Here is an 18,190-nt window from a genome sequence, read left to right as displayed (position 1 = left end):
TGGTTCAATTCAAAAGAAAAAAAATGTACATTAGAGAAAATATTTTTCTGTATTTGCAATAAATTTGGGTGTAACATGAAGATATTTTGGTATATTTTTATACAGATAAGTTCTGTGTAATTCAAAATTCTTCTTCTTCCTCCTTCTCATCTTTTGTTGTTTTTTTCTTATTCATCTTTTCATTTTTATTTTACCTTCTCAAGTTTTTCTTCCTGTTTTACTCTCTTAATAAGAACAAAACCAAAAAATCAAACAAAGAAGAAGAAGAAACACATAATACTGCAAAATTATTTAAAAAAGGATGAACTTACATTCATTTAACTAAAATAAAAAAAATAATAAAAAGAAGAAGTAGAAAAAATGCAGCATTTGAAGAAATTTTCTTTTTTATATTTGCAGCAAATTTGGGTCTAACACCAAGATATTTGGATGTATTTTAAGAATTTTGGGTGTATTTTTATTTTGATAAGTTTTGCATAATTCAAAACTCTTCTTTTGCCTCCTCCTCATCTTCTACTGCTTCTTTTTTTCATCATTATTACTATCTTTTTTTTCTTATTCATTTTTTCTTTTTTTTTTTACATTCTCAATTTTTTTTGTTTTACTCTCTTAATAAGAATAAAAACAAAAAAAAAACAAACAAAGAAGAAGAAGAAGAAACACATAATACTACAAAATTATATTCGAAGAGGATGAACTTACATTCATCTAACTAAAAGAAAGAAAGAAATAAGGAAAAAAGAAGAAAAAAATGCAGTATTAGAGGAAACATTTTTCTGTATTTGTAGCAAATTTGGGTGTAACACGAAGATATTTGGGTGTATTTTTATTCTAATAAGTTCTGCATAATTCAAAACTCTTCCTCTTTCTCATCTTCTGCTGCTTCTTCTTCTTCATCTTCTTATTTTATATTCTCATAATTTTTCTTAAGAGAAAAAAATCAAACAAAAAAAATACATAATGTTGCAAAATAAATAGAAAGAGAAGAAGGAAAAAAAATGCAGCAACAACAACGGTAGTAAAAAAATGACAATAAAGATGAAACATATGAAGAAAAAGGAAGATAAACGCAAAGAAGAAGGAGGAGGAGGAATAGAGGAGGAGGTACGCGAAGCGAGTTATAGAAACCATTGAGTAGCGCGCGTGCGCTCGTATGGGTGAGCGTCTTTTTTGTTGGGTTTGACCTAACTTGTATGGCTTGTAAACCAAAATGACTTGTATGTGTAGCACTTACAAAAAAAATGAGATTTTGCGGGTTTAGCCTGCCAGCCCGCAGTTAGACAAAACGGGATGGAATTTTAGAACCGTCTTACTAAATGGGGCGTAGCAGGCTTTCGGCGGGGCGGGATGTATTTCCCTATTTGCCACCTTTAAATAAACCTAAGTTAAATTACATTTGCGTTTAGAAGAAGAAAAAATAATCAAACTAAAAAATAAAACTTTCAAAAAAAAACTTAAACGATAAATTTGGTGTTCCGAACGCTAAGACAAACACATGCTTAATATTGAGAACTAAGTTAAGTTTGTATAAAATTAAAGCAGTTTTGTTAGGTGGATAACGTCTCTTCTAAACAATCTGAATAATGAACTTTAAAATTGATCTAATAAAGTAAAAAAATACTCTATCCTAAATTATCTCTTAAATCTTAACATTAAGATAATTATCTGTACACCTAATAAATTAAACATCTAGCTATTATTAATTGAGCATAAATAAATTAAATAAAAAAATAATCATTCAATAAAAAATAATTAATATAATCACCTGTATATTAAATTTAATATCTAACATATTTATTGTTCACTTTACTTAGTATTCTAAATCTATACTTTTCAAATTAAGAAAAGAGCGTAGATTGGACTTGAGGAAGGGACATTGACAATGCTACAGCAACTAAAACATGTAATCAAACGCAGATCTCTCTTCTCTTCTTTCCTCATTCACAACAACCACCCTTCTTCCTTTTCTTCTTCTTCATCATCTTCCTCTTCTCATAACTCCCACACCGTCTTAAGAAAAATAAACCAAAACGACGTCGCATCTTCCATCAAGGACTGGTTCAAGACGCTTGACTCACTCATCACTCGAATCTTTCAGATTCTCTCTTCGAAGGACTCCTCCTCCTATAACGACAACGCCGCCGTCGATGCCTCTCTCTCCGCCCTAAAACTCCCCCGTCTCGACGAGTCCTTCGTCCTCACCGTACTCCACCATGGCACCGCCGCCGCACACGTCTACCCCTGTCTCCGCTTCTTCCGTTGGGCCGGCCGCCAGCCCGACTTCCACCACACTCGCGGCACCTTCTCCGCCATCTCCCGAATCCTTGCTCGCGCCCCATCAGTGGAAGACCTCGACGAATTCCTCCCACCTTTCCGCCGCCGTGGTCCCGCTTTGTGGGGGAGTAATAGATTTTATCATGCTATTAGGTTGGTTAGGGAGTTTGGGAATTCGGGACTGGTGCCGTTGGATCATACTTATGAGGTTTGTATAATGGACCTTGTGCAGGGTGGCCGGTTGGATGAGGCCTTGGAGTTTTACAGACAGAAGAAAGAAGATGAAGGGTACATTCCTGGTTTGGGGAGTTACAACATGTTGATTTATAGGCTCTTGAGGGAGAACAGACTCATCGAGGTGTATGATTTGTTTACAGACATGTCTGAGACTGATGTTCCACCGAATACGGCTACCATGAATGCTGTGCTGTGCTTCTTTTGCAAGGTGGGGATGGCGGATGTCGCTCTTGATCTGTTCAAGTCGAGGTCAGAGTTTATGCTGTCACCAAATCATATGGCTTATAAGCACTTGATACTTGCTTTGTGTTGGGACGGAAACGCCAAGGAAGCATTCAGTGTGTTGAAGAGCTCGATCGATCACCATTTTATTCTAGATGCACCGACCTTTACTAGGCTTGCTAATGTTCTGTGTAGAGAGTGCATGATTGATGAGATGAAAGAGTTGCTCCATCTTGCCTTGGAATGGAAAATTATGCCTAATGCTTCCACGTATGACAACTTTATAACGGCACTGTGCCGGGCGGGAAGAGTGGAAGAGAGTTATTTGATACATGGGGAACTTAAAGGTGTGTCTTCTAGCAGGGCCTATGCAAATATGATAAAGGGTTTTAAAGAGTTGAATAGGGGAGATATTGCTGCTCGTCTTCTCGTTGAAATGAAGGAGAAGGGTCATGAAGTGACACCGGCTCTATGTAGAGTTGTTGTTTGTTGTTTACTTCAGATGGACAATTCAAGGTCTCGGTTTTTCAGTTTGTTTGAGATGCTGTCCCATAATGATCGTCAACATTATATTTATGATTGTTTCATTGATGCGGCTGGGCATGCCAAGCAGGCTGAGTTGGCTTGGAATGTGTTTGAGTTGATGCAGAGGAATGGCATTCAGCCTACTTCATCTTCTCTAATTCTTATGTTGAAAGCTTATTTGGAAAGTGGAAGGACTTATGATGCGCTTAACTTCTTTAATAATGTTTGGTCCCGTGGATTGGCTACTAGAAAGTTATATAATTGCTTGGTTGTTTCTCTCTGCAAAAGCAAGAATCCTGGACCTGCGTATCTGCTCTTACAAAAAATGTTAAGAGATGGTTTTCATCCAAGCATTGAATGCTATGAGAATCTTGTACAGGAGCTTTGTTCATCGAAAAGATATCATGAGGCAGTGGATCTTGTTAATGTGTATGAGAAAATGGGACGTCGATTAACCTCTTCTCTCGGTAACATACTTCTTTCTCAATCTATGTCTTCACTGGAAGTTTACAATGCCTGTGTTCGTTTAAGAGGAGTGAAAGAGGAGGGAAAAACTGATTGGTCAATGCTTAGCTTTGTGGTTGGTGCATTTTATGATCATCATAGAGTTAGCCATGTTGAGGACTTGGAGAAACTAATAGCAAAGTGCTTTCCACTTGACATTTACACTTACAATTTGTTGTTGAGAAAAGCATGTAAGAGTGATATGGGGCAGGCTTGTGAGTTGTTTGAAAGGATGCGTCGAAGGGGCTTTGAGCCGAACAGGTGGACTTATACCATCCTGGTTTATGGTTTCAAAAGGCATGGGACGAGAGACGAGGCTGAGAGGTGGTTTCAAGAAAGTAAAAGGATATTATCCAACAGAGAAACCAGAATGCTCATTTTAAGGAACAATTGATCAGTATGCGTTAGATATGCATTGGATTTAGTTTTTTTTTTGCAAGTTTGATGTATTGCATCTTAACCTCATTTGATGGTAATAGTCATTGCCCAAGAAATAAAAAATCAAATATGATACAAAGTTGAAGCTTCAGATAGGGGATTGCTGTTCCCTCATTAATCTGCAACATCTTCATTGCATCCTTATTTGAGCATAAGCTATATTGGTTTATCTTCATTTGACAATAATTCTCTCTTCTACTGGCTCTTATTTTTGGTTTGTAGAAGAATTAATCTGTCCTTTTTACCTTGGTTTCTTTAATGATTGTGTCCTGGACTCCCTTCCTTATTTAGAATTTGCACTTGAAGTCATCAAAGCTTTCCTCATATTTCATCAAATGATTAGCCTCAAAATTTTCAAAAACAGGAATCAACTATGTTGATCTCTGGGTGGCCTCTTTTATTCTTTTCATGAACATATTTGCTAGCTCCAAACTAGTAAATTACTATGAGAGCTTAGTATCTGTATTTGTCAGGGATTATACAAGCTAAGTTTATACTCTTCTTAGAACTCATTTTGCTAGAAACTTGCTACTTAGAAATACAGATTGAAAGCCAATGTTGTAAGAGTAGTTTGGGAGAGCTTTTCGTATAAGGTCTACTGCTTAGTGCAAAAAGAATCTAATTGAAAACTCAGCAAACTGATATTGTTGAAAGAAACTGAGAGACGAGAGGAAAAAGAAAGGAGGAAGAAGAAAACGCAGGGTGGAGGATGAATATAGAGTCCAGCGGTTGATGGGGAGACGTTACTTGAGAGGTGTTTCAAAATTTCAAATTGGAGAAAATGAAACACACTGGATTTTGCAAAAGGTTGAACTATTGCATCTTTTTCTCTGGTGTTTGCACTGCCAAAATTAATGGAGTCATGGTTCAAAGGATCCAAGCTTCATATATTTGTCAAGAGAACCCGTAGCGGTTTATGGAACGCGTGTCAAGAGAAACCGCTGCACTCTGTAACATTTTCTGAAGGAATTCGACAATGAAAAAACCGCGGCAAACACTACCATATATATAGCATGTTGTTCTTTAAAATGTTGTCTATGTCAATGGGGATAAACTCAAAGGAACTCATGAACCTTCTATAGAGGTACTCAGCTTGTTCAATTTTGACCCTTGAAATTTTAATGTTGGATGAGATTTGGAGATAGTAGTGGTTCATATGATTGACTAAATATTGATAGCCTCCTACACTTGGTGTAAGTGAACTTTTCCATGAAAATCCTTTTTGAGGCAATGTTGTCTTTCTCTGTGGCCATGTATGCATAGTCAACATCATTAGAATTGAACTATTCTTCTAACCTCATCACTAGACTTGATCCACTCTCTTTTCTTCTATGGTTTGGTGAAACCTTTCTTCTATGTAGATATTAAGATATATCACTTACATAAAGGTAAACTATATAAATAGCTAGTTAACATATTTGATGTCATCCACCAAAAAAAATATATATTTAGGTTCAGTTTGAGTAACCAACTTAATTAAGCTCCTTTTGATAAAATAACTTAAATAATAAATGACTATGTTAAAAGTAACTTATAAATAAGTTATTCCGATATTGTGTGTGTTTGGATTACAGTTTACAAACGGGAGTTTGAATAAAATTGATTTTGCAAACTTGATTTTGATGAAAAGTAAGTTTGTGTTAAAGTGATTTATGTTTGGCAATTTTTACATCAAAATGAATTATAGTAAAATAAATGTTGTTTGGATTATACTACTCAAAATCACTTTTAGATAAAAAAATTACTAAAATAGACACCAACTTAAATAATTTTTGTATATTATCTTATTATTTTAATTTAGATAATTGAATATATCTTATTAATTAATTCTATAATAAAATTAATATTTATACACTAAAATAAAATAATATATAAACATTGGCAAAATATATTTTTAATTAAAACTAACAAAATATAATTTTTAGAGAGTACTAAGAATAATAAAAAAATTAAATATTTATTTTGGTAGTAATTGAAATAAATCAAAAAAAATTATGATATTTTTTATATAGTATATTTTTAATACTCTTAATACTCTTTTTTAGTATACTATAATTTATTATTATTATTATTATTTACAATTAATTTTTTGTTTAATTTACTTTACCTAATAGAATCAATAAATCATATTATAAAAAGATAATAAAAATAATACAAAAAATTACAATTATAAAAGTGTATAATATCAAATAAATAATTAATAAAAAATAAAAATAATAAATAATAAAAAAAGAGAGTTCATGTAAACAAAAATAATAAGAATTCCATAAATAATATAATAATATGTATAAAGGATAAAGTTGGTAAAAAGTAAATAAAGATGGAGTATTGATAGCTAGAAGCCCGTTGGTGAAACGCAGAAGCTTAAAATTGTAGCTTTTTGAAAATTATGGTTTTGAAAGCAAAATCACTTCTGCGTTCATGAATCAAAAATTTGCCAAACCAAAAATTGAAGCTTTCAAGAAGGTTAAACGTGCTTCTTCTCTTGTAACGCGTTTGCCAAACACACCCAATATATTAAGATATTCTTTTTTTTTTTTGTTTATGATATTTCTTAAACTGTTTGATTTAGGACTCGTTAATATTACTGCATGCACCAGACGAAATTTGAACTTTCGATACTTATTTAAAGGGACGAATTACTAAGAATCAAATTCAAAAAATAATATTTAAACAATCTAAGTAACTATAACTAGTAAGTTTGTATTTGGTTTTGTGATTTTGTCTAAGGTATTATGCTATATTTTAATTTTGTTGATTATATATATATATATCATGGAATCAGTGACAGAACTTGAAATAAAATTTTGGAGGGGCCAAAATTTAAAATAAAAATTTAATAATAATATTTATATTAAAATAAAATTTATAAATATAATTATTCTTTAAGTTTGTTACTAATAAGATAATAAATAAGTAATTCTACAGATAAAAAATAAAAAATAAAAAATAATTTATAATAGTACTCTCCTTCTTAAATATTAGCCTTCCCCTTAAAAATGCATCAATTCTTTAATTTTTTATCATTATTTTATATAAAAATTTGAATATATATCCTGTAAAATATGTAAAAAAAAAAAGTTAGAAGAATAAATATTAAAATTTATAATATTTATTAAATTTTTTTTATCAATTTATACAAATAAAATAACATCGATACTTATTGAATATTCTAAATATTTTTTATCATATAAAAAATTAAATCAAATAAACAGTAAAATATAAAATAATATTAAATTAATTAAATAAAAAATATCTAATTTTTTTATATTTGAACTCAAAGGTAGAAGGAGTATTGCTTGTTGAATAGAGAGCTGCAAAATGCGAATAGAGAAACTGCCGGCAAAGCAATGTGTTTTTTATAATAATGATTTTTATTTTTTATTTTGTTAGATGATCTTTTTTTATTCTTATCTTTTTTGTTAAATAACTTTTTTTATTTGATTGATTGTTAGATGATCTTTTTTTATGTTTATATTTTTTGTTAGATAACTTTTTTATTTGATTTAATTTTATTTTTTAATTTTGATGTGTTGTGAAAGGCAACAAATCACAATCTAACATGTTTTTAATGTTTAAAATAAAAATTATTGTGCAATAAAAATAAAATATTTAAGTCAACTAAATTATTTTTTATTTTTTTAAAAAGTACTACTAATTTTTTTATAAAAAATTTGGGGAGCCATAACCCCTTTGTCTTAACTAAGCTCCGCCCTGCATGGAATTAAATGATTGACTTTAGTTCACCTAAAAAAAATATGAGTGACTTGTGTTTAATGCATAATATTATTAATTCGATGCAAGAATTTCAAACCTTCTAGAGGACTAAGGTAGGGAGACCCACTCTCCCGTACTTATTTGTTTTATGTGTTGAAGTTCTCTCAGAACTGTTAATTAAGGCTCAAAATAGCAAGACAGGCACCACAAATAAACCACTTGTTCTTTGCAGATGATAGCATCCTATTTTCAAGAGTTTCAGACCAAGATATTCAAAGAATAAAAGAAGTTCTTATCCAGTATCAGACAGCTTCAGGCCAAAGAATCAACCTTGATAAATCAGAAATATCCTTCAACCGAAATGTACCAACTACCAGACAAAATCTCATTCAAGAGTGGCTAGGGATAAAGGCGGTAGAATAACACTCTAAATATTTGGGCCTCCTTACGTTTGTAGGAAGATCCAAAAAGGAGGTTTTTGATTTTATTCAAGAGAGGATTTGGAAGAAACTTAAGGGCTGGAAAGAAAGATACCTTTTAAGAGTCGGAAAAGAAACTCTTATTAAAGCGGTGGTACAATCCATTCCAACATATATAATGGGTTGTTTTCAATTACCCAAGAGCCTATGTCAACACGTAGATAGTATGATCAGAAAATTCTATTGGGGAAGCAAAGAAGGAGACAGAAAAATTTATTGGATCAAATGGGACAAACTGTGCACTTGTAAAGTGGAGGGAGGCCTAGGATTCAGAAATTTTGAAGCATTTAATTCAGCTCTTCTAGCCAAACAAGGGTGGAGGCTCATGAGAAAACCAAACTCCCTGGCAGCAAGACTAATCAAAGCCATATATTATCCAAGAACCAACTTTTTGGAGTCATCAATAGAATACACACCAAGTTATACTTGGAGAAGTATTTAGAATGCAAAGGAAGTGCTACAGATGGGAGGAATTTGAAAAATTGGAGATGGTCGATCTGTTAAAATTTGGGGATCACCATGGCTACCAAATCAACATAGATTCAAAATTTGGAGTCCAGTAAATTTTTTAGGCAAAGAGGCTATAGTGAGAGAACAAATGAATGATGATGGGAGCAGCTGAAATGCAAGAAAGATTAAAGACACATTCATAAAATTTGAAGCTCAATAAATTCTACAGATTTCTCTACCAATCACAACACAATCAGATGAATTTTATTGGAGATTTACAAGAAATGGGAAGTTTAAGGTTAGAGATGCGTACCATAGAATTATGAAAGAGCAGAGCACTCGATACAGGAGCGAAATCTCATCAGACCTGAAAAAACCCAAATGAAAAAGGTTTTGGAAAGCTAAGGCACACCCTAGAGCAATCAACTGCGTATGGAGGCTGATGAACAATTCACTACCAACTCGATTGAACCTGCAAAAAAGGAGAGTCAATTGCACAGCCCTGTGTCCAAGATGTTGGAAGAAAGAAGAAACCGAGACTCACCTCATCAAGGATTGTGAGTTTGCTCAAATTTTCTGGTACCATAGTCCCCTAGCCATACGATCATCAGAGCCACCTGGAGCCCAAGCTTGTGAGTGGATTGAGGAATTAATGGAAAATTTAAATTCGGTCTCGCAAGGTCTTCTTTGCATAAGCATCCTTACTCTTTGGCAAGCTCGAAACAAGCACATGTTTAACGAGGAGAATCAATCCCCAATTGAAGTAGCAGAATTAGTAAGAAAAAATCATGAAAATTACATCAAAGCTCAAACGGTCAATTTAAATGGAACCATAGAATCACCTCTAGGAGCTACAAGCACTAAAAATTGGAAGAGACCATCCATCACAAAGGTTAAAATTAATGTTGATGCTGCTAGTATTGATGATGGAGTAGTGGGTGTTGGTGTGGTAGTTAGAGACACTACTGGAGATATTTTGATGGCATCCACATGCAAAGCTTTCTTATCCATTCAATCTCATGAAGCTGAAGCACTTGCATGTCTCATGGACTTAGAAAAGGCTTGTGAATGTTGCTTTTTTTATGCAATAATTGAGAATGACAATGTTAAAGTCATTCAAAGTCTTAAAGAAAAAAAAAAGTCCATAAAAATTATTTTGGTTCATTTATTAGTGATTGTTTAATTTTAGCTAATAGCCGCCATTGAGCCATAACTCACACGGCATTCCACTCCCTCTCCATCTCAAAGGTCTCGGATTCGAGTCCTACCAGCTGCAACCGAGAAGAAAAATTAGTAAGTATGTGAGGAGTGTGTGGGTGTGTATTGTGTACCTAGGATTGGGGATTGTCCAATCCACCGACCAAATGGTAATTCATGAATTAGCTCAAATGGCTCTTACTAATCCAAATACAGTGTATAGAAGATGCACATTCCTTTATATGTAATTTGGCCTATTTAGATATTATGGGTCCTATTCATGAATGAAAGCTACCTATTTACTTTGTCAAAAAAAAAAAAAATGAATTCTTTGTTATACATTGATGGATGTTACAATACACATCTGTTGTTTGGAGCTTTGAAAGTCCATAAAATTTAAAAAAAAAATTATGAAAATCTCATTTTAACCCTCTTTTCATTTTCAAATCTTTGCAAATCTCCATTCATCTCTTTTATCTAAAATGTAAAAATCCTAAATTTTAACTACTGTTATAATTTGTTGGAAAGAACGCTGTCCTGTCAAGTCGTCGTCTGTCCACCGCGTGTATCTATTCCGCCATACCTCCTGCTCCTTCTTTTTCGTCACCATGTCCCTGCTCTGCAATTTGTCGTAAAAAAAAGTTTCGACAAACTCAGAAGCTCACAACAGCGGCGATGACGACGACAAACGTAACTACCAACAAACTTCACCGCCCAAAAACGAGCATGCCATCAAATCACAGGCGATCCCTGAAACTACGACGTCAGCGACAACAAGGTCCCGACAACTACGATCGATTAGTATACCAAGTTCTCTTCCTCTCAGTTTCAAACTATAACCAGTTTGAAAAATTAGAACTCGTTGATTCAAAGAAAATCTGTTGACAATTTATAAATAATTTCGGTTATAAACAAAATTGATTGGGGCATATAGCAATTGTAGCAATGATCATCTGGAAGATATGGAACGACCGGAACTTGCTGATAAATCTTCATCGCCAGATGCCATTAACGCTGCTGCCATGGAGCTCGCAGAAGAAATACAGACGGGATTCTCAAGCTAATTACAGTATTCACGCCCGGAACTTTTTTTTTAACTTTTCTGATGGAGTTTCGGTGCTCCAAAACATATTAAGAGCATTGAATCGGACACCCATAATTTAAAGGTGGCTACTCCAATGAAGATTTAATGATTATCATCATGTGAAGATATATCATTTTGACTATTGGATGATAGATTGTAGTGTTGCAAAATAAATAAGTTACACTTTTTAAACAAGGATCATCATGAAAAGATATTTTTGGCATCTTCATAGGAGTAGCTGCCTAATTTAAAATGACCTATTTAAATAATGTTTTGATTTTGATTTTTGATTTAACACCCAATTCAACCCGTCTTCACCATAAAATACTTTATGGAAAAGTCTAGGGGGCCAGCAACTTTTGTGTTCTTTGGCCAACACTTAACCATAAAAAAAAAAGTGAGTGATCTTCCACTATTAGATGTAATCTCACACCATTAAAAATACTATTAATAGCCAATTGATGATTACAAAACTTCAAAATTGATGACCCCCTAACACTCCTCATACTTTATTATACTATGAAAATTTTTAAGGTATTCCACCGACAACAAAATTATTATAGGCTTATAGCTAAAAACATATACTACACATTCCCACCAAGGCCACTCCCCATTAACATGCTTAATTCATCACCTTAATATGTTTTCTTCTCTTTTCCTAACTCTATTGATTTATAAGTACCTTAACATGCTTCCAGCTACTATTAAACTTGAGCATTCTATTTTCAACCATCTTTATATTTTTATTATGTCAAATAATCTAAATAAATAGTAAAGAATAATCTACTTCATTTATGTTTATATAACTCCTCTAACATCTTGTTGTATTCAATTCTCAAACTAAATATTAATATTATTAGCACTCATTTATTGCACACATTCCCAATTTAAGAGCATCCATTGTATTGTTTTCCACTTTTGACTCACAAAGTATACTTTTCTTCTTTTATTTTTATATGCACAAAAAAATGTTTTATTAATTTCTTTTAAATATTCAATTGCCTCCTAGAATAATATTTGAAAGCTAATTATTAACCGAATTTTTTAAATATTATTATTTATTTATTGAAAAAAATAGACTATCATCAGTCCATGTATCTAAAATATATTTTAGAAGATATTAATTGAAATTTGATAATTTTAAGATGAAAAATAATTTGAAATTTATGAATATGAACAACCTTTGATTGTTTCAAAATCATAATTATCATGTTAAACTAACCTCAATATTAAATATCAAATAATGCAAAATATAATTTCATACCCACTTTAATAACTTTACCATATATACAATAATGTTTTTCATAAAAATAAATTATTTTAAAACTATTTTTTGTTGTTAAATCATCCAAATATAAAGTAATAATTTTGATATAAATTAGCTTATATATAAAAATTAAAGTAATTACATATATATAATTATTAAAATGAGTTTAACTTTTTCATTCATTTCCCTTTTTGAATACATTTGAGAATTAATTTCTTTTACTAATTTTTGTAATATAAAATAAGTCAAATATGTTTTATTAATGTAATACTAATGCATAATATACATTTTTTTTTAATTTGGAAAATGGGTACAAAAATCTTTCAAGGAGTGGACCAAAACGCAAAATTCAAAAAAACTGGCCCATTTATATTTGTATAGTGTACAAAAGTAGAGAGAGAAGTGAGGTTTCTTTTCTCCGTTAATCTGTTTTGCTTTTTGTTTTGTTCCTGGCCTTAGGGCCTCCAGTGTACAAAAAAAAAAATAGTAGAGAGAGAAGGGTTTTAACTTTTAACTAGGGTTCAAATATGTAGGCTCTTACCGCTCTTTTCTCTCAACTGGAGAAGGTTACTCCAATAGGGTGTAATCAAGGTTGCGAGAATCGGACCGGTTAATAAACCGGTGAGGTTATTGGTTCAATAGTTCACTGGTTCGATCGGAGTTCAACCGGTTTAATTAAATATTAAATAAAATTATTAAAAAATCTAAAAATAATTTTAAATATATAAATTCAATAATAAATTAAAAATCTAACTTAATAAAATTTAAAATTTCACATAATAAATTATCTATAACTTAATATTAGAGGTTCACAAACAACTTTAAACATCAAAGTTTATAACTAAACAACTTCATAGATCATTAAGAAAGAGGAATATAGTGATACTAAACTCCAAAAGAATTTAAATTGGCATGGCTTGTATACATATCATCTAGCAACACTTAAATTGTGGCTGTAAAGTATAAATAGATTGAATGATACTATTCAAAACAAAGGTATATTAGTACAGACAAGCATAGTTTGTTGATAAATAACCAGTTTATCATATGCAAAACTTTGAAATACACTGATTCAGATATATAGAAGCACATTGACACTGTTTTTGACTCATACTTCACAAGAAGACTGTTAGTCTACCATAAGGATTTTCACCTTCAACCCTAGAAGGTTGAATGTGACATGAAAACTGAACAGAAGCATACAATAAAGAGAGCCAGGGTTTCAACAATTCCGTGCTTCACTCAGAAGCAAGCATTTAAGGACTAACTGAGCCAAATATTTATACTTATTATGAACTGATTTGACCTGTTATCCCAGCTCAACAATGAATTATCGACAAATAGTCAAATACTATGTTGCTATAAATAGGTCATCTGAATTCAAGTAAACCTTGTTAGCAGAGTTTGAAATTGTATGAGCGATTTCCCTTGCAGCTTCAATTTTCCTCAAGATGATAAATGCAGGATTATTGGCAATAGCTTGACCAATCAATTGTGCACTCTTGGCTTCTCCCTGTTTAAAGAAAAAATAAAATAAGCCTTTAAATGTACTACAGAATCAAGTTGAAAAGGACTATATCTCAGTTGTTTAGTTTTCATGATATTCAGACTATCTATGGTTTGGTATAGCCGTATAATAACTGGCAATTCAGAAATACTAAAGCATCGAATCCAACTATTATACTAAGTAAGAACAGTCCCAACATAAGATTGCGCCAACTATTTTACCTGTGCTCTAATAACAGCACTTCTTTTGTCCTGTTCAGCTTTTTCTACCACAAACTTAGCCCTCTCAGCTTCTTGAGCAGCAACCTGCTTGGCTTCAATTGCGGCTGTAAATTCCTTACCAAATGTCAAGCTTGTGATTGACACATCATCTAGTGCAATATTGAAATGGGAGGCCCTTTCAGTCAAGATCTTCCTTATTTCTCTACTGACATTCTGTAAAATAGTATGTTTTATTAATAATCAGTCCCACTGATCAGATAGTACTATCACTTTGATATTAAATCAAAAGTAAATTTACTTTACTTAATTCCCGAGAATACAAATTGCAACTGAGAAGTGAAGATCATATAACTAACAGAGAGCGACAGAGAGCTCGAAGCTCAGACACAGAGAGAGTGAGTGAGAGAGAGAGCGCGCGCTTGAAGAGATGACGATCGACCGGGAAACCTTCGTGACAGTTATGCCACGGGGTCAATGCTTCCTTTGTGCGATGGTGACGAGAAGAGGAAAGATGAGAAGGGATTGGCGATGAGAAGATTGTGACGGCACCCACGATTCCCGCCGGCGGCGAAAGCACCATCTACCGGAGAAGAAGAGTTCGGCCATGGGGGATTGTGATGGCGGGCTGGTGGCTGGGGTTAGGTTAGGGTAAGGTTTCTGATTCTCAGAGATGAGATAAAGAGGTGGGGGTGGCGTGTGGCGACTGAAGAGCGCTGCTGGGTGGCGACTGAGGAGCACTCTGGAATTTGGTCTCTGGAGCTTGGTGGGCGGTGGCGCTGCTGGCCTTGGTGAATGGTGGGTGAGGGTGGAAGAAAGGGGAGGCTGGGTGCTGGGAGCTTGGGTGTTGCTGAGTGAGTGAGTGTCGAGTGATTAGCAGATTAGGGTTAGGTCTTCCGCCAGTTTCTTTTTTTTTTAAAAAAAAATAGCCAAAACGACGTCGTTTTGCTTTTGAATTTCCAAACCACTGAACCGTAAAAAAACCGGCCGGTTCTTTCGGTTTGCCGGTTAACTGCCGGTTCGACCGGTTCTTTGCCATCCAGTTTTTGAGGTTACCCGGACTGACTAGGTAACCGGTTCCCGATTTTTCCGGTTGAACCGGCCGGTCCGATCCGGTTTTCAGAACCATGGGTGTAATTTCTTGGAAAAACCTTCCACTTCCACTATACTAAACCAATATCTAACCCACACTATTTCACCAAAATCGATCGTCTCATCTTCAAGATTTCAAACCAACATACAAGAGATGGAGGGCCCTAGCCATGAGACTGGACGACTGGTTATAAGCAGGAAGCAACGAAATCGCAGCATAGGGCTAACTTTGGAGCGGGATCTATAAAAGGAAAAACCATCACTATTAGATGCAGGGATCACAACCTTTTTAAGTCAGACTGTGTAAATTTAGTTGGAAAAAAGACTAAATCCCCATAATGGTCCCCGAGATTGACGCCGTGCACTAAACTTGTCCCTGAGATTCCAATTGCACCAATTACGTCCCTGAGATTGGAAAAATTGCACCATAGTGGTCCCTGACCCGTTTTCCGTTAACGGCGCGCTGACGTGGACTTTTGGTGACACGTGTCACCTCATGGTTTGGCCATGTGTAACGGTATGATGATGTGTCGGTCAACGACACGTGGCACGCCGACGTGGATGGGTATGCCACGTGTCACAATGCTATTTTGCCACGTGTCAGATTATGCCACGTGTCGCAATACTATTTGTCCACGTGTCATCCACTATGTCATCGTTACAAGTGCACCAAATTGGTCCCTTACTTTGCATCTAATGACTCATTTTAGTCCCTGAAATTGAATATCGTGCACCAAATTAGTCCCTTCATCAGTTTTTTCTCATTTTTTTATAAATTTAAAATTTTTAATATTTTTTATACACTAATTTTAATTATATTTTTTATTATACATATTGTATAATAAATTTTTTAATTAATAATGTTAACTTGTATCATTGGTGTATATGTTAACTAAAACCAAAACTTTATTATTGTCTCTTGTGTTTATTTGTATTTGTTTTAATACTGTTCAAGTCATAGTTATAATAAGTACTTATATTAATTAATAGTGTAATATATGAAAAAGCCGCCTAACAAGTTATAGATAAAATGAATTATTATAATCGACAGTATAAATTTATCATATTAATTTAGTGAGAAGTTAATTATATAGGAAATCGGACATTCTTAAAATGGATGGGAATAATAAATTTATATTAGTTAATAAGTGTCTTATCAAGTATTCCTAAAATATTTATTAAAGTGTTAAATATTAAAAAAATTGTATTAAGGAATATTATTAGGCAACTACACCCATGAAAATGCCAAAAACATCTTCTCATGATGATCCTTGTTTAAAAAGTGTAACTTATTTATTTAGCAACACTTTAAATAAAGGTAACACTTTTACTTCAAATAAAATCAAGCCCTACAATCTATCATCCAATGGTCAAAATGATGTATCTTTACATGATGATAATCATTAAATCTTCATTGGAGTAGATACCATATTATTATACTCTTAACTTACACTCTTTATTAAATCAATATCAATATGTCACATAATTCTTTTAATAAAATATTGTAGAAAAAAATTGTATAATTAAAACTAATATTTTAAAAATATTTTATAAAAACACTTGTATTTAAATAACTTGTGAAAAGATAAAATTAAAATTAGTGTATTCAAATATATAATGAGAATTTTAAATTTATAAAAAAATGAGAAAAAACTGATGAAGAGACTAATTTGGTGCACGACATTCAATTTCAGGGACTAAAATGAGTTATTAGATGCAAAATAAGGGACCAATTTGGTGCACATGTAACGATGACATAGTGGATGACACGTGGACAAATAGCATTGCGACACGTGGCATAATCTGACACGTGGCAAAATAGCATTGTGACACGTGGCATACACATCCACGTCGACGTGCCACGTGTCGTTGACCGACACATCATTATACCGTTACACGTGGCCAAACCATGAGGTGACACGTGTCACCAAAAGTCCACGTCATCAAGTCACGTCAGCGCGCCGTTAACGGAAAACAGGTCAGGGACCACTATGGTGCAATTTTTCCAATCTCAGGGACGTAATTGGTGCAATTGGAATCTCATGGACAATTTTGGTGCACGGCGTCAATCTCGGGGACCATTATGGGAATTTAGTCGTTGGAAAAATGATAGCAGAGAAAAATTTCAGTTTTAATGCAAGTAAAAGTGCAATTATCGGGATCTAAGTTTTTTAGTTGTAATTATACTTTTATATATAAATGATCTAAGTTTTTTGAGTGAATATCCTACCCAACTCTAACAATTACTTTGAAAAGACTACGAAGCCTTCTAAAAGAAAAAACATCCAACCCGGTTCTTGATTTTTTTTTTTACTGATTAGTCTCTGTATAAAAAAAATAACATTAACTTTTTTTGGACAAGAACTAATTAGTTCCATAAAAGTAAAGTTCAAGGCCGGAGTTGAATTTTTTTGTTAAAAGTCTCGTTGTCTTTGGAAGTTAAAATTTTTTTTTTTCCAAGTTTTTTTTACTTCATCAAGGTTAGCTTTCACATTTGTTCTTGGTTTAATTACATCAAAACTTTAAAACTAATATATAAGCTTTTTTATGGATTTAATTTGATTATGTTTATGTTCTAATCTTTTTAATTGATTTTTCATAACATTTAAGACCATATTAATGTAGTTAAGTTGCTGATGTATTTTTTTAATATTATTTTGTCTATACTTCTTTATATTCTATTGTTTTTATATGGAATGACTTCTGATTTAGTTCTAAATTTTGGGTTATTTGTAAATTGTAATTTTATAATTTTTTTTGGTGAATTCTACTATTTATCCTGTGCTAATTTTTCAAACAGTGATTATTTTATTTAAAGGACAAAACTCTTTTTTAAAATCTTGAAAGTAATTTCTGAGCCAGTCAAAAAAATATAAATTAATTTTATTTTTTATTAAGTATTCATAAAATTATGTTCTTATTTCTATGGTTTCTTTTTTAGAATATATAGTAAAATATTATTTTTTCAGTCTTGTATTA

At 32.8% G+C, this 18,190-nt stretch overlaps 2 protein-coding genes across 2 annotated transcripts; one reads left to right on the top strand and one right to left on the bottom strand.

Moving 5' to 3' along the window:
- Positions 1–1,882: 1,882 nt before the first annotated feature.
- LOC130939264 (pentatricopeptide repeat-containing protein At1g71210, mitochondrial-like) lies at positions 1,883–4,156 on the top strand. The gene has a single exon (XM_057867383.1). It carries the CDS (start codon positions 1,883–1,885, stop codon positions 4,154–4,156), a length of 2,274 nt encoding a protein of 757 aa, XP_057723366.1.
- A 9,589-nt stretch (positions 4,157–13,745) lies between these two features.
- LOC130939263 (prohibitin-1, mitochondrial-like) lies at positions 13,746–14,702 on the bottom strand. The gene is made up of 3 exons (XM_057867381.1): positions 14,562–14,702; positions 14,123–14,335; positions 13,746–13,907 (listed from the first exon to the last, which is right to left on the bottom strand). The coding sequence occupies exons 1-3, from the start codon at positions 14,700–14,702 to the stop codon at positions 13,746–13,748; spliced, it is 516 nt and encodes a 171-aa protein (XP_057723364.1).
- Between the last annotated feature and the right edge of the window lie 3,488 nt (positions 14,703–18,190).

Source organism: Arachis stenosperma, chromosome 7 (assembly GCF_014773155.1).
Source record: "Arachis stenosperma cultivar V10309 chromosome 7, arast.V10309.gnm1.PFL2, whole genome shotgun sequence".
Lineage (NCBI taxonomy): Eukaryota > Viridiplantae > Streptophyta > Magnoliopsida > Fabales > Fabaceae > Arachis > Arachis stenosperma.
The sequence above is the reverse complement of the archived record's forward strand: the minus strand, read 5'-3'. Positions and strand labels throughout refer to the sequence as shown.

Bases quoted from the DNA above. Each gene is read 5' to 3' on its own strand.
- LOC130939264 (XM_057867383.1), top strand. From the start codon at position 1,883: ATGCTACAGCAACTAAAACATGTAATCAAACGCAGATCTCTCTTCTCT.
- LOC130939263 (XM_057867381.1), bottom strand. From the start codon at position 14,702: ATGGTGCTTTCGCCGCCGGCGGGAATCGTGGGTGCCGTCACAATCTTC. The intron at 14,336-14,561 runs GTCGATCGTCAT...ACTATTTTACAG, and splicing joins ACTGTCACGAAGGTTTCCCG to AATGTCAGTAGAGAAATAAG. The intron at 13,908-14,122 runs GTAAAATAGTTG...TTCTTTAAACAG, and splicing joins GTGCTGTTATTAGAGCACAG to GGAGAAGCCAAGAGTGCACA.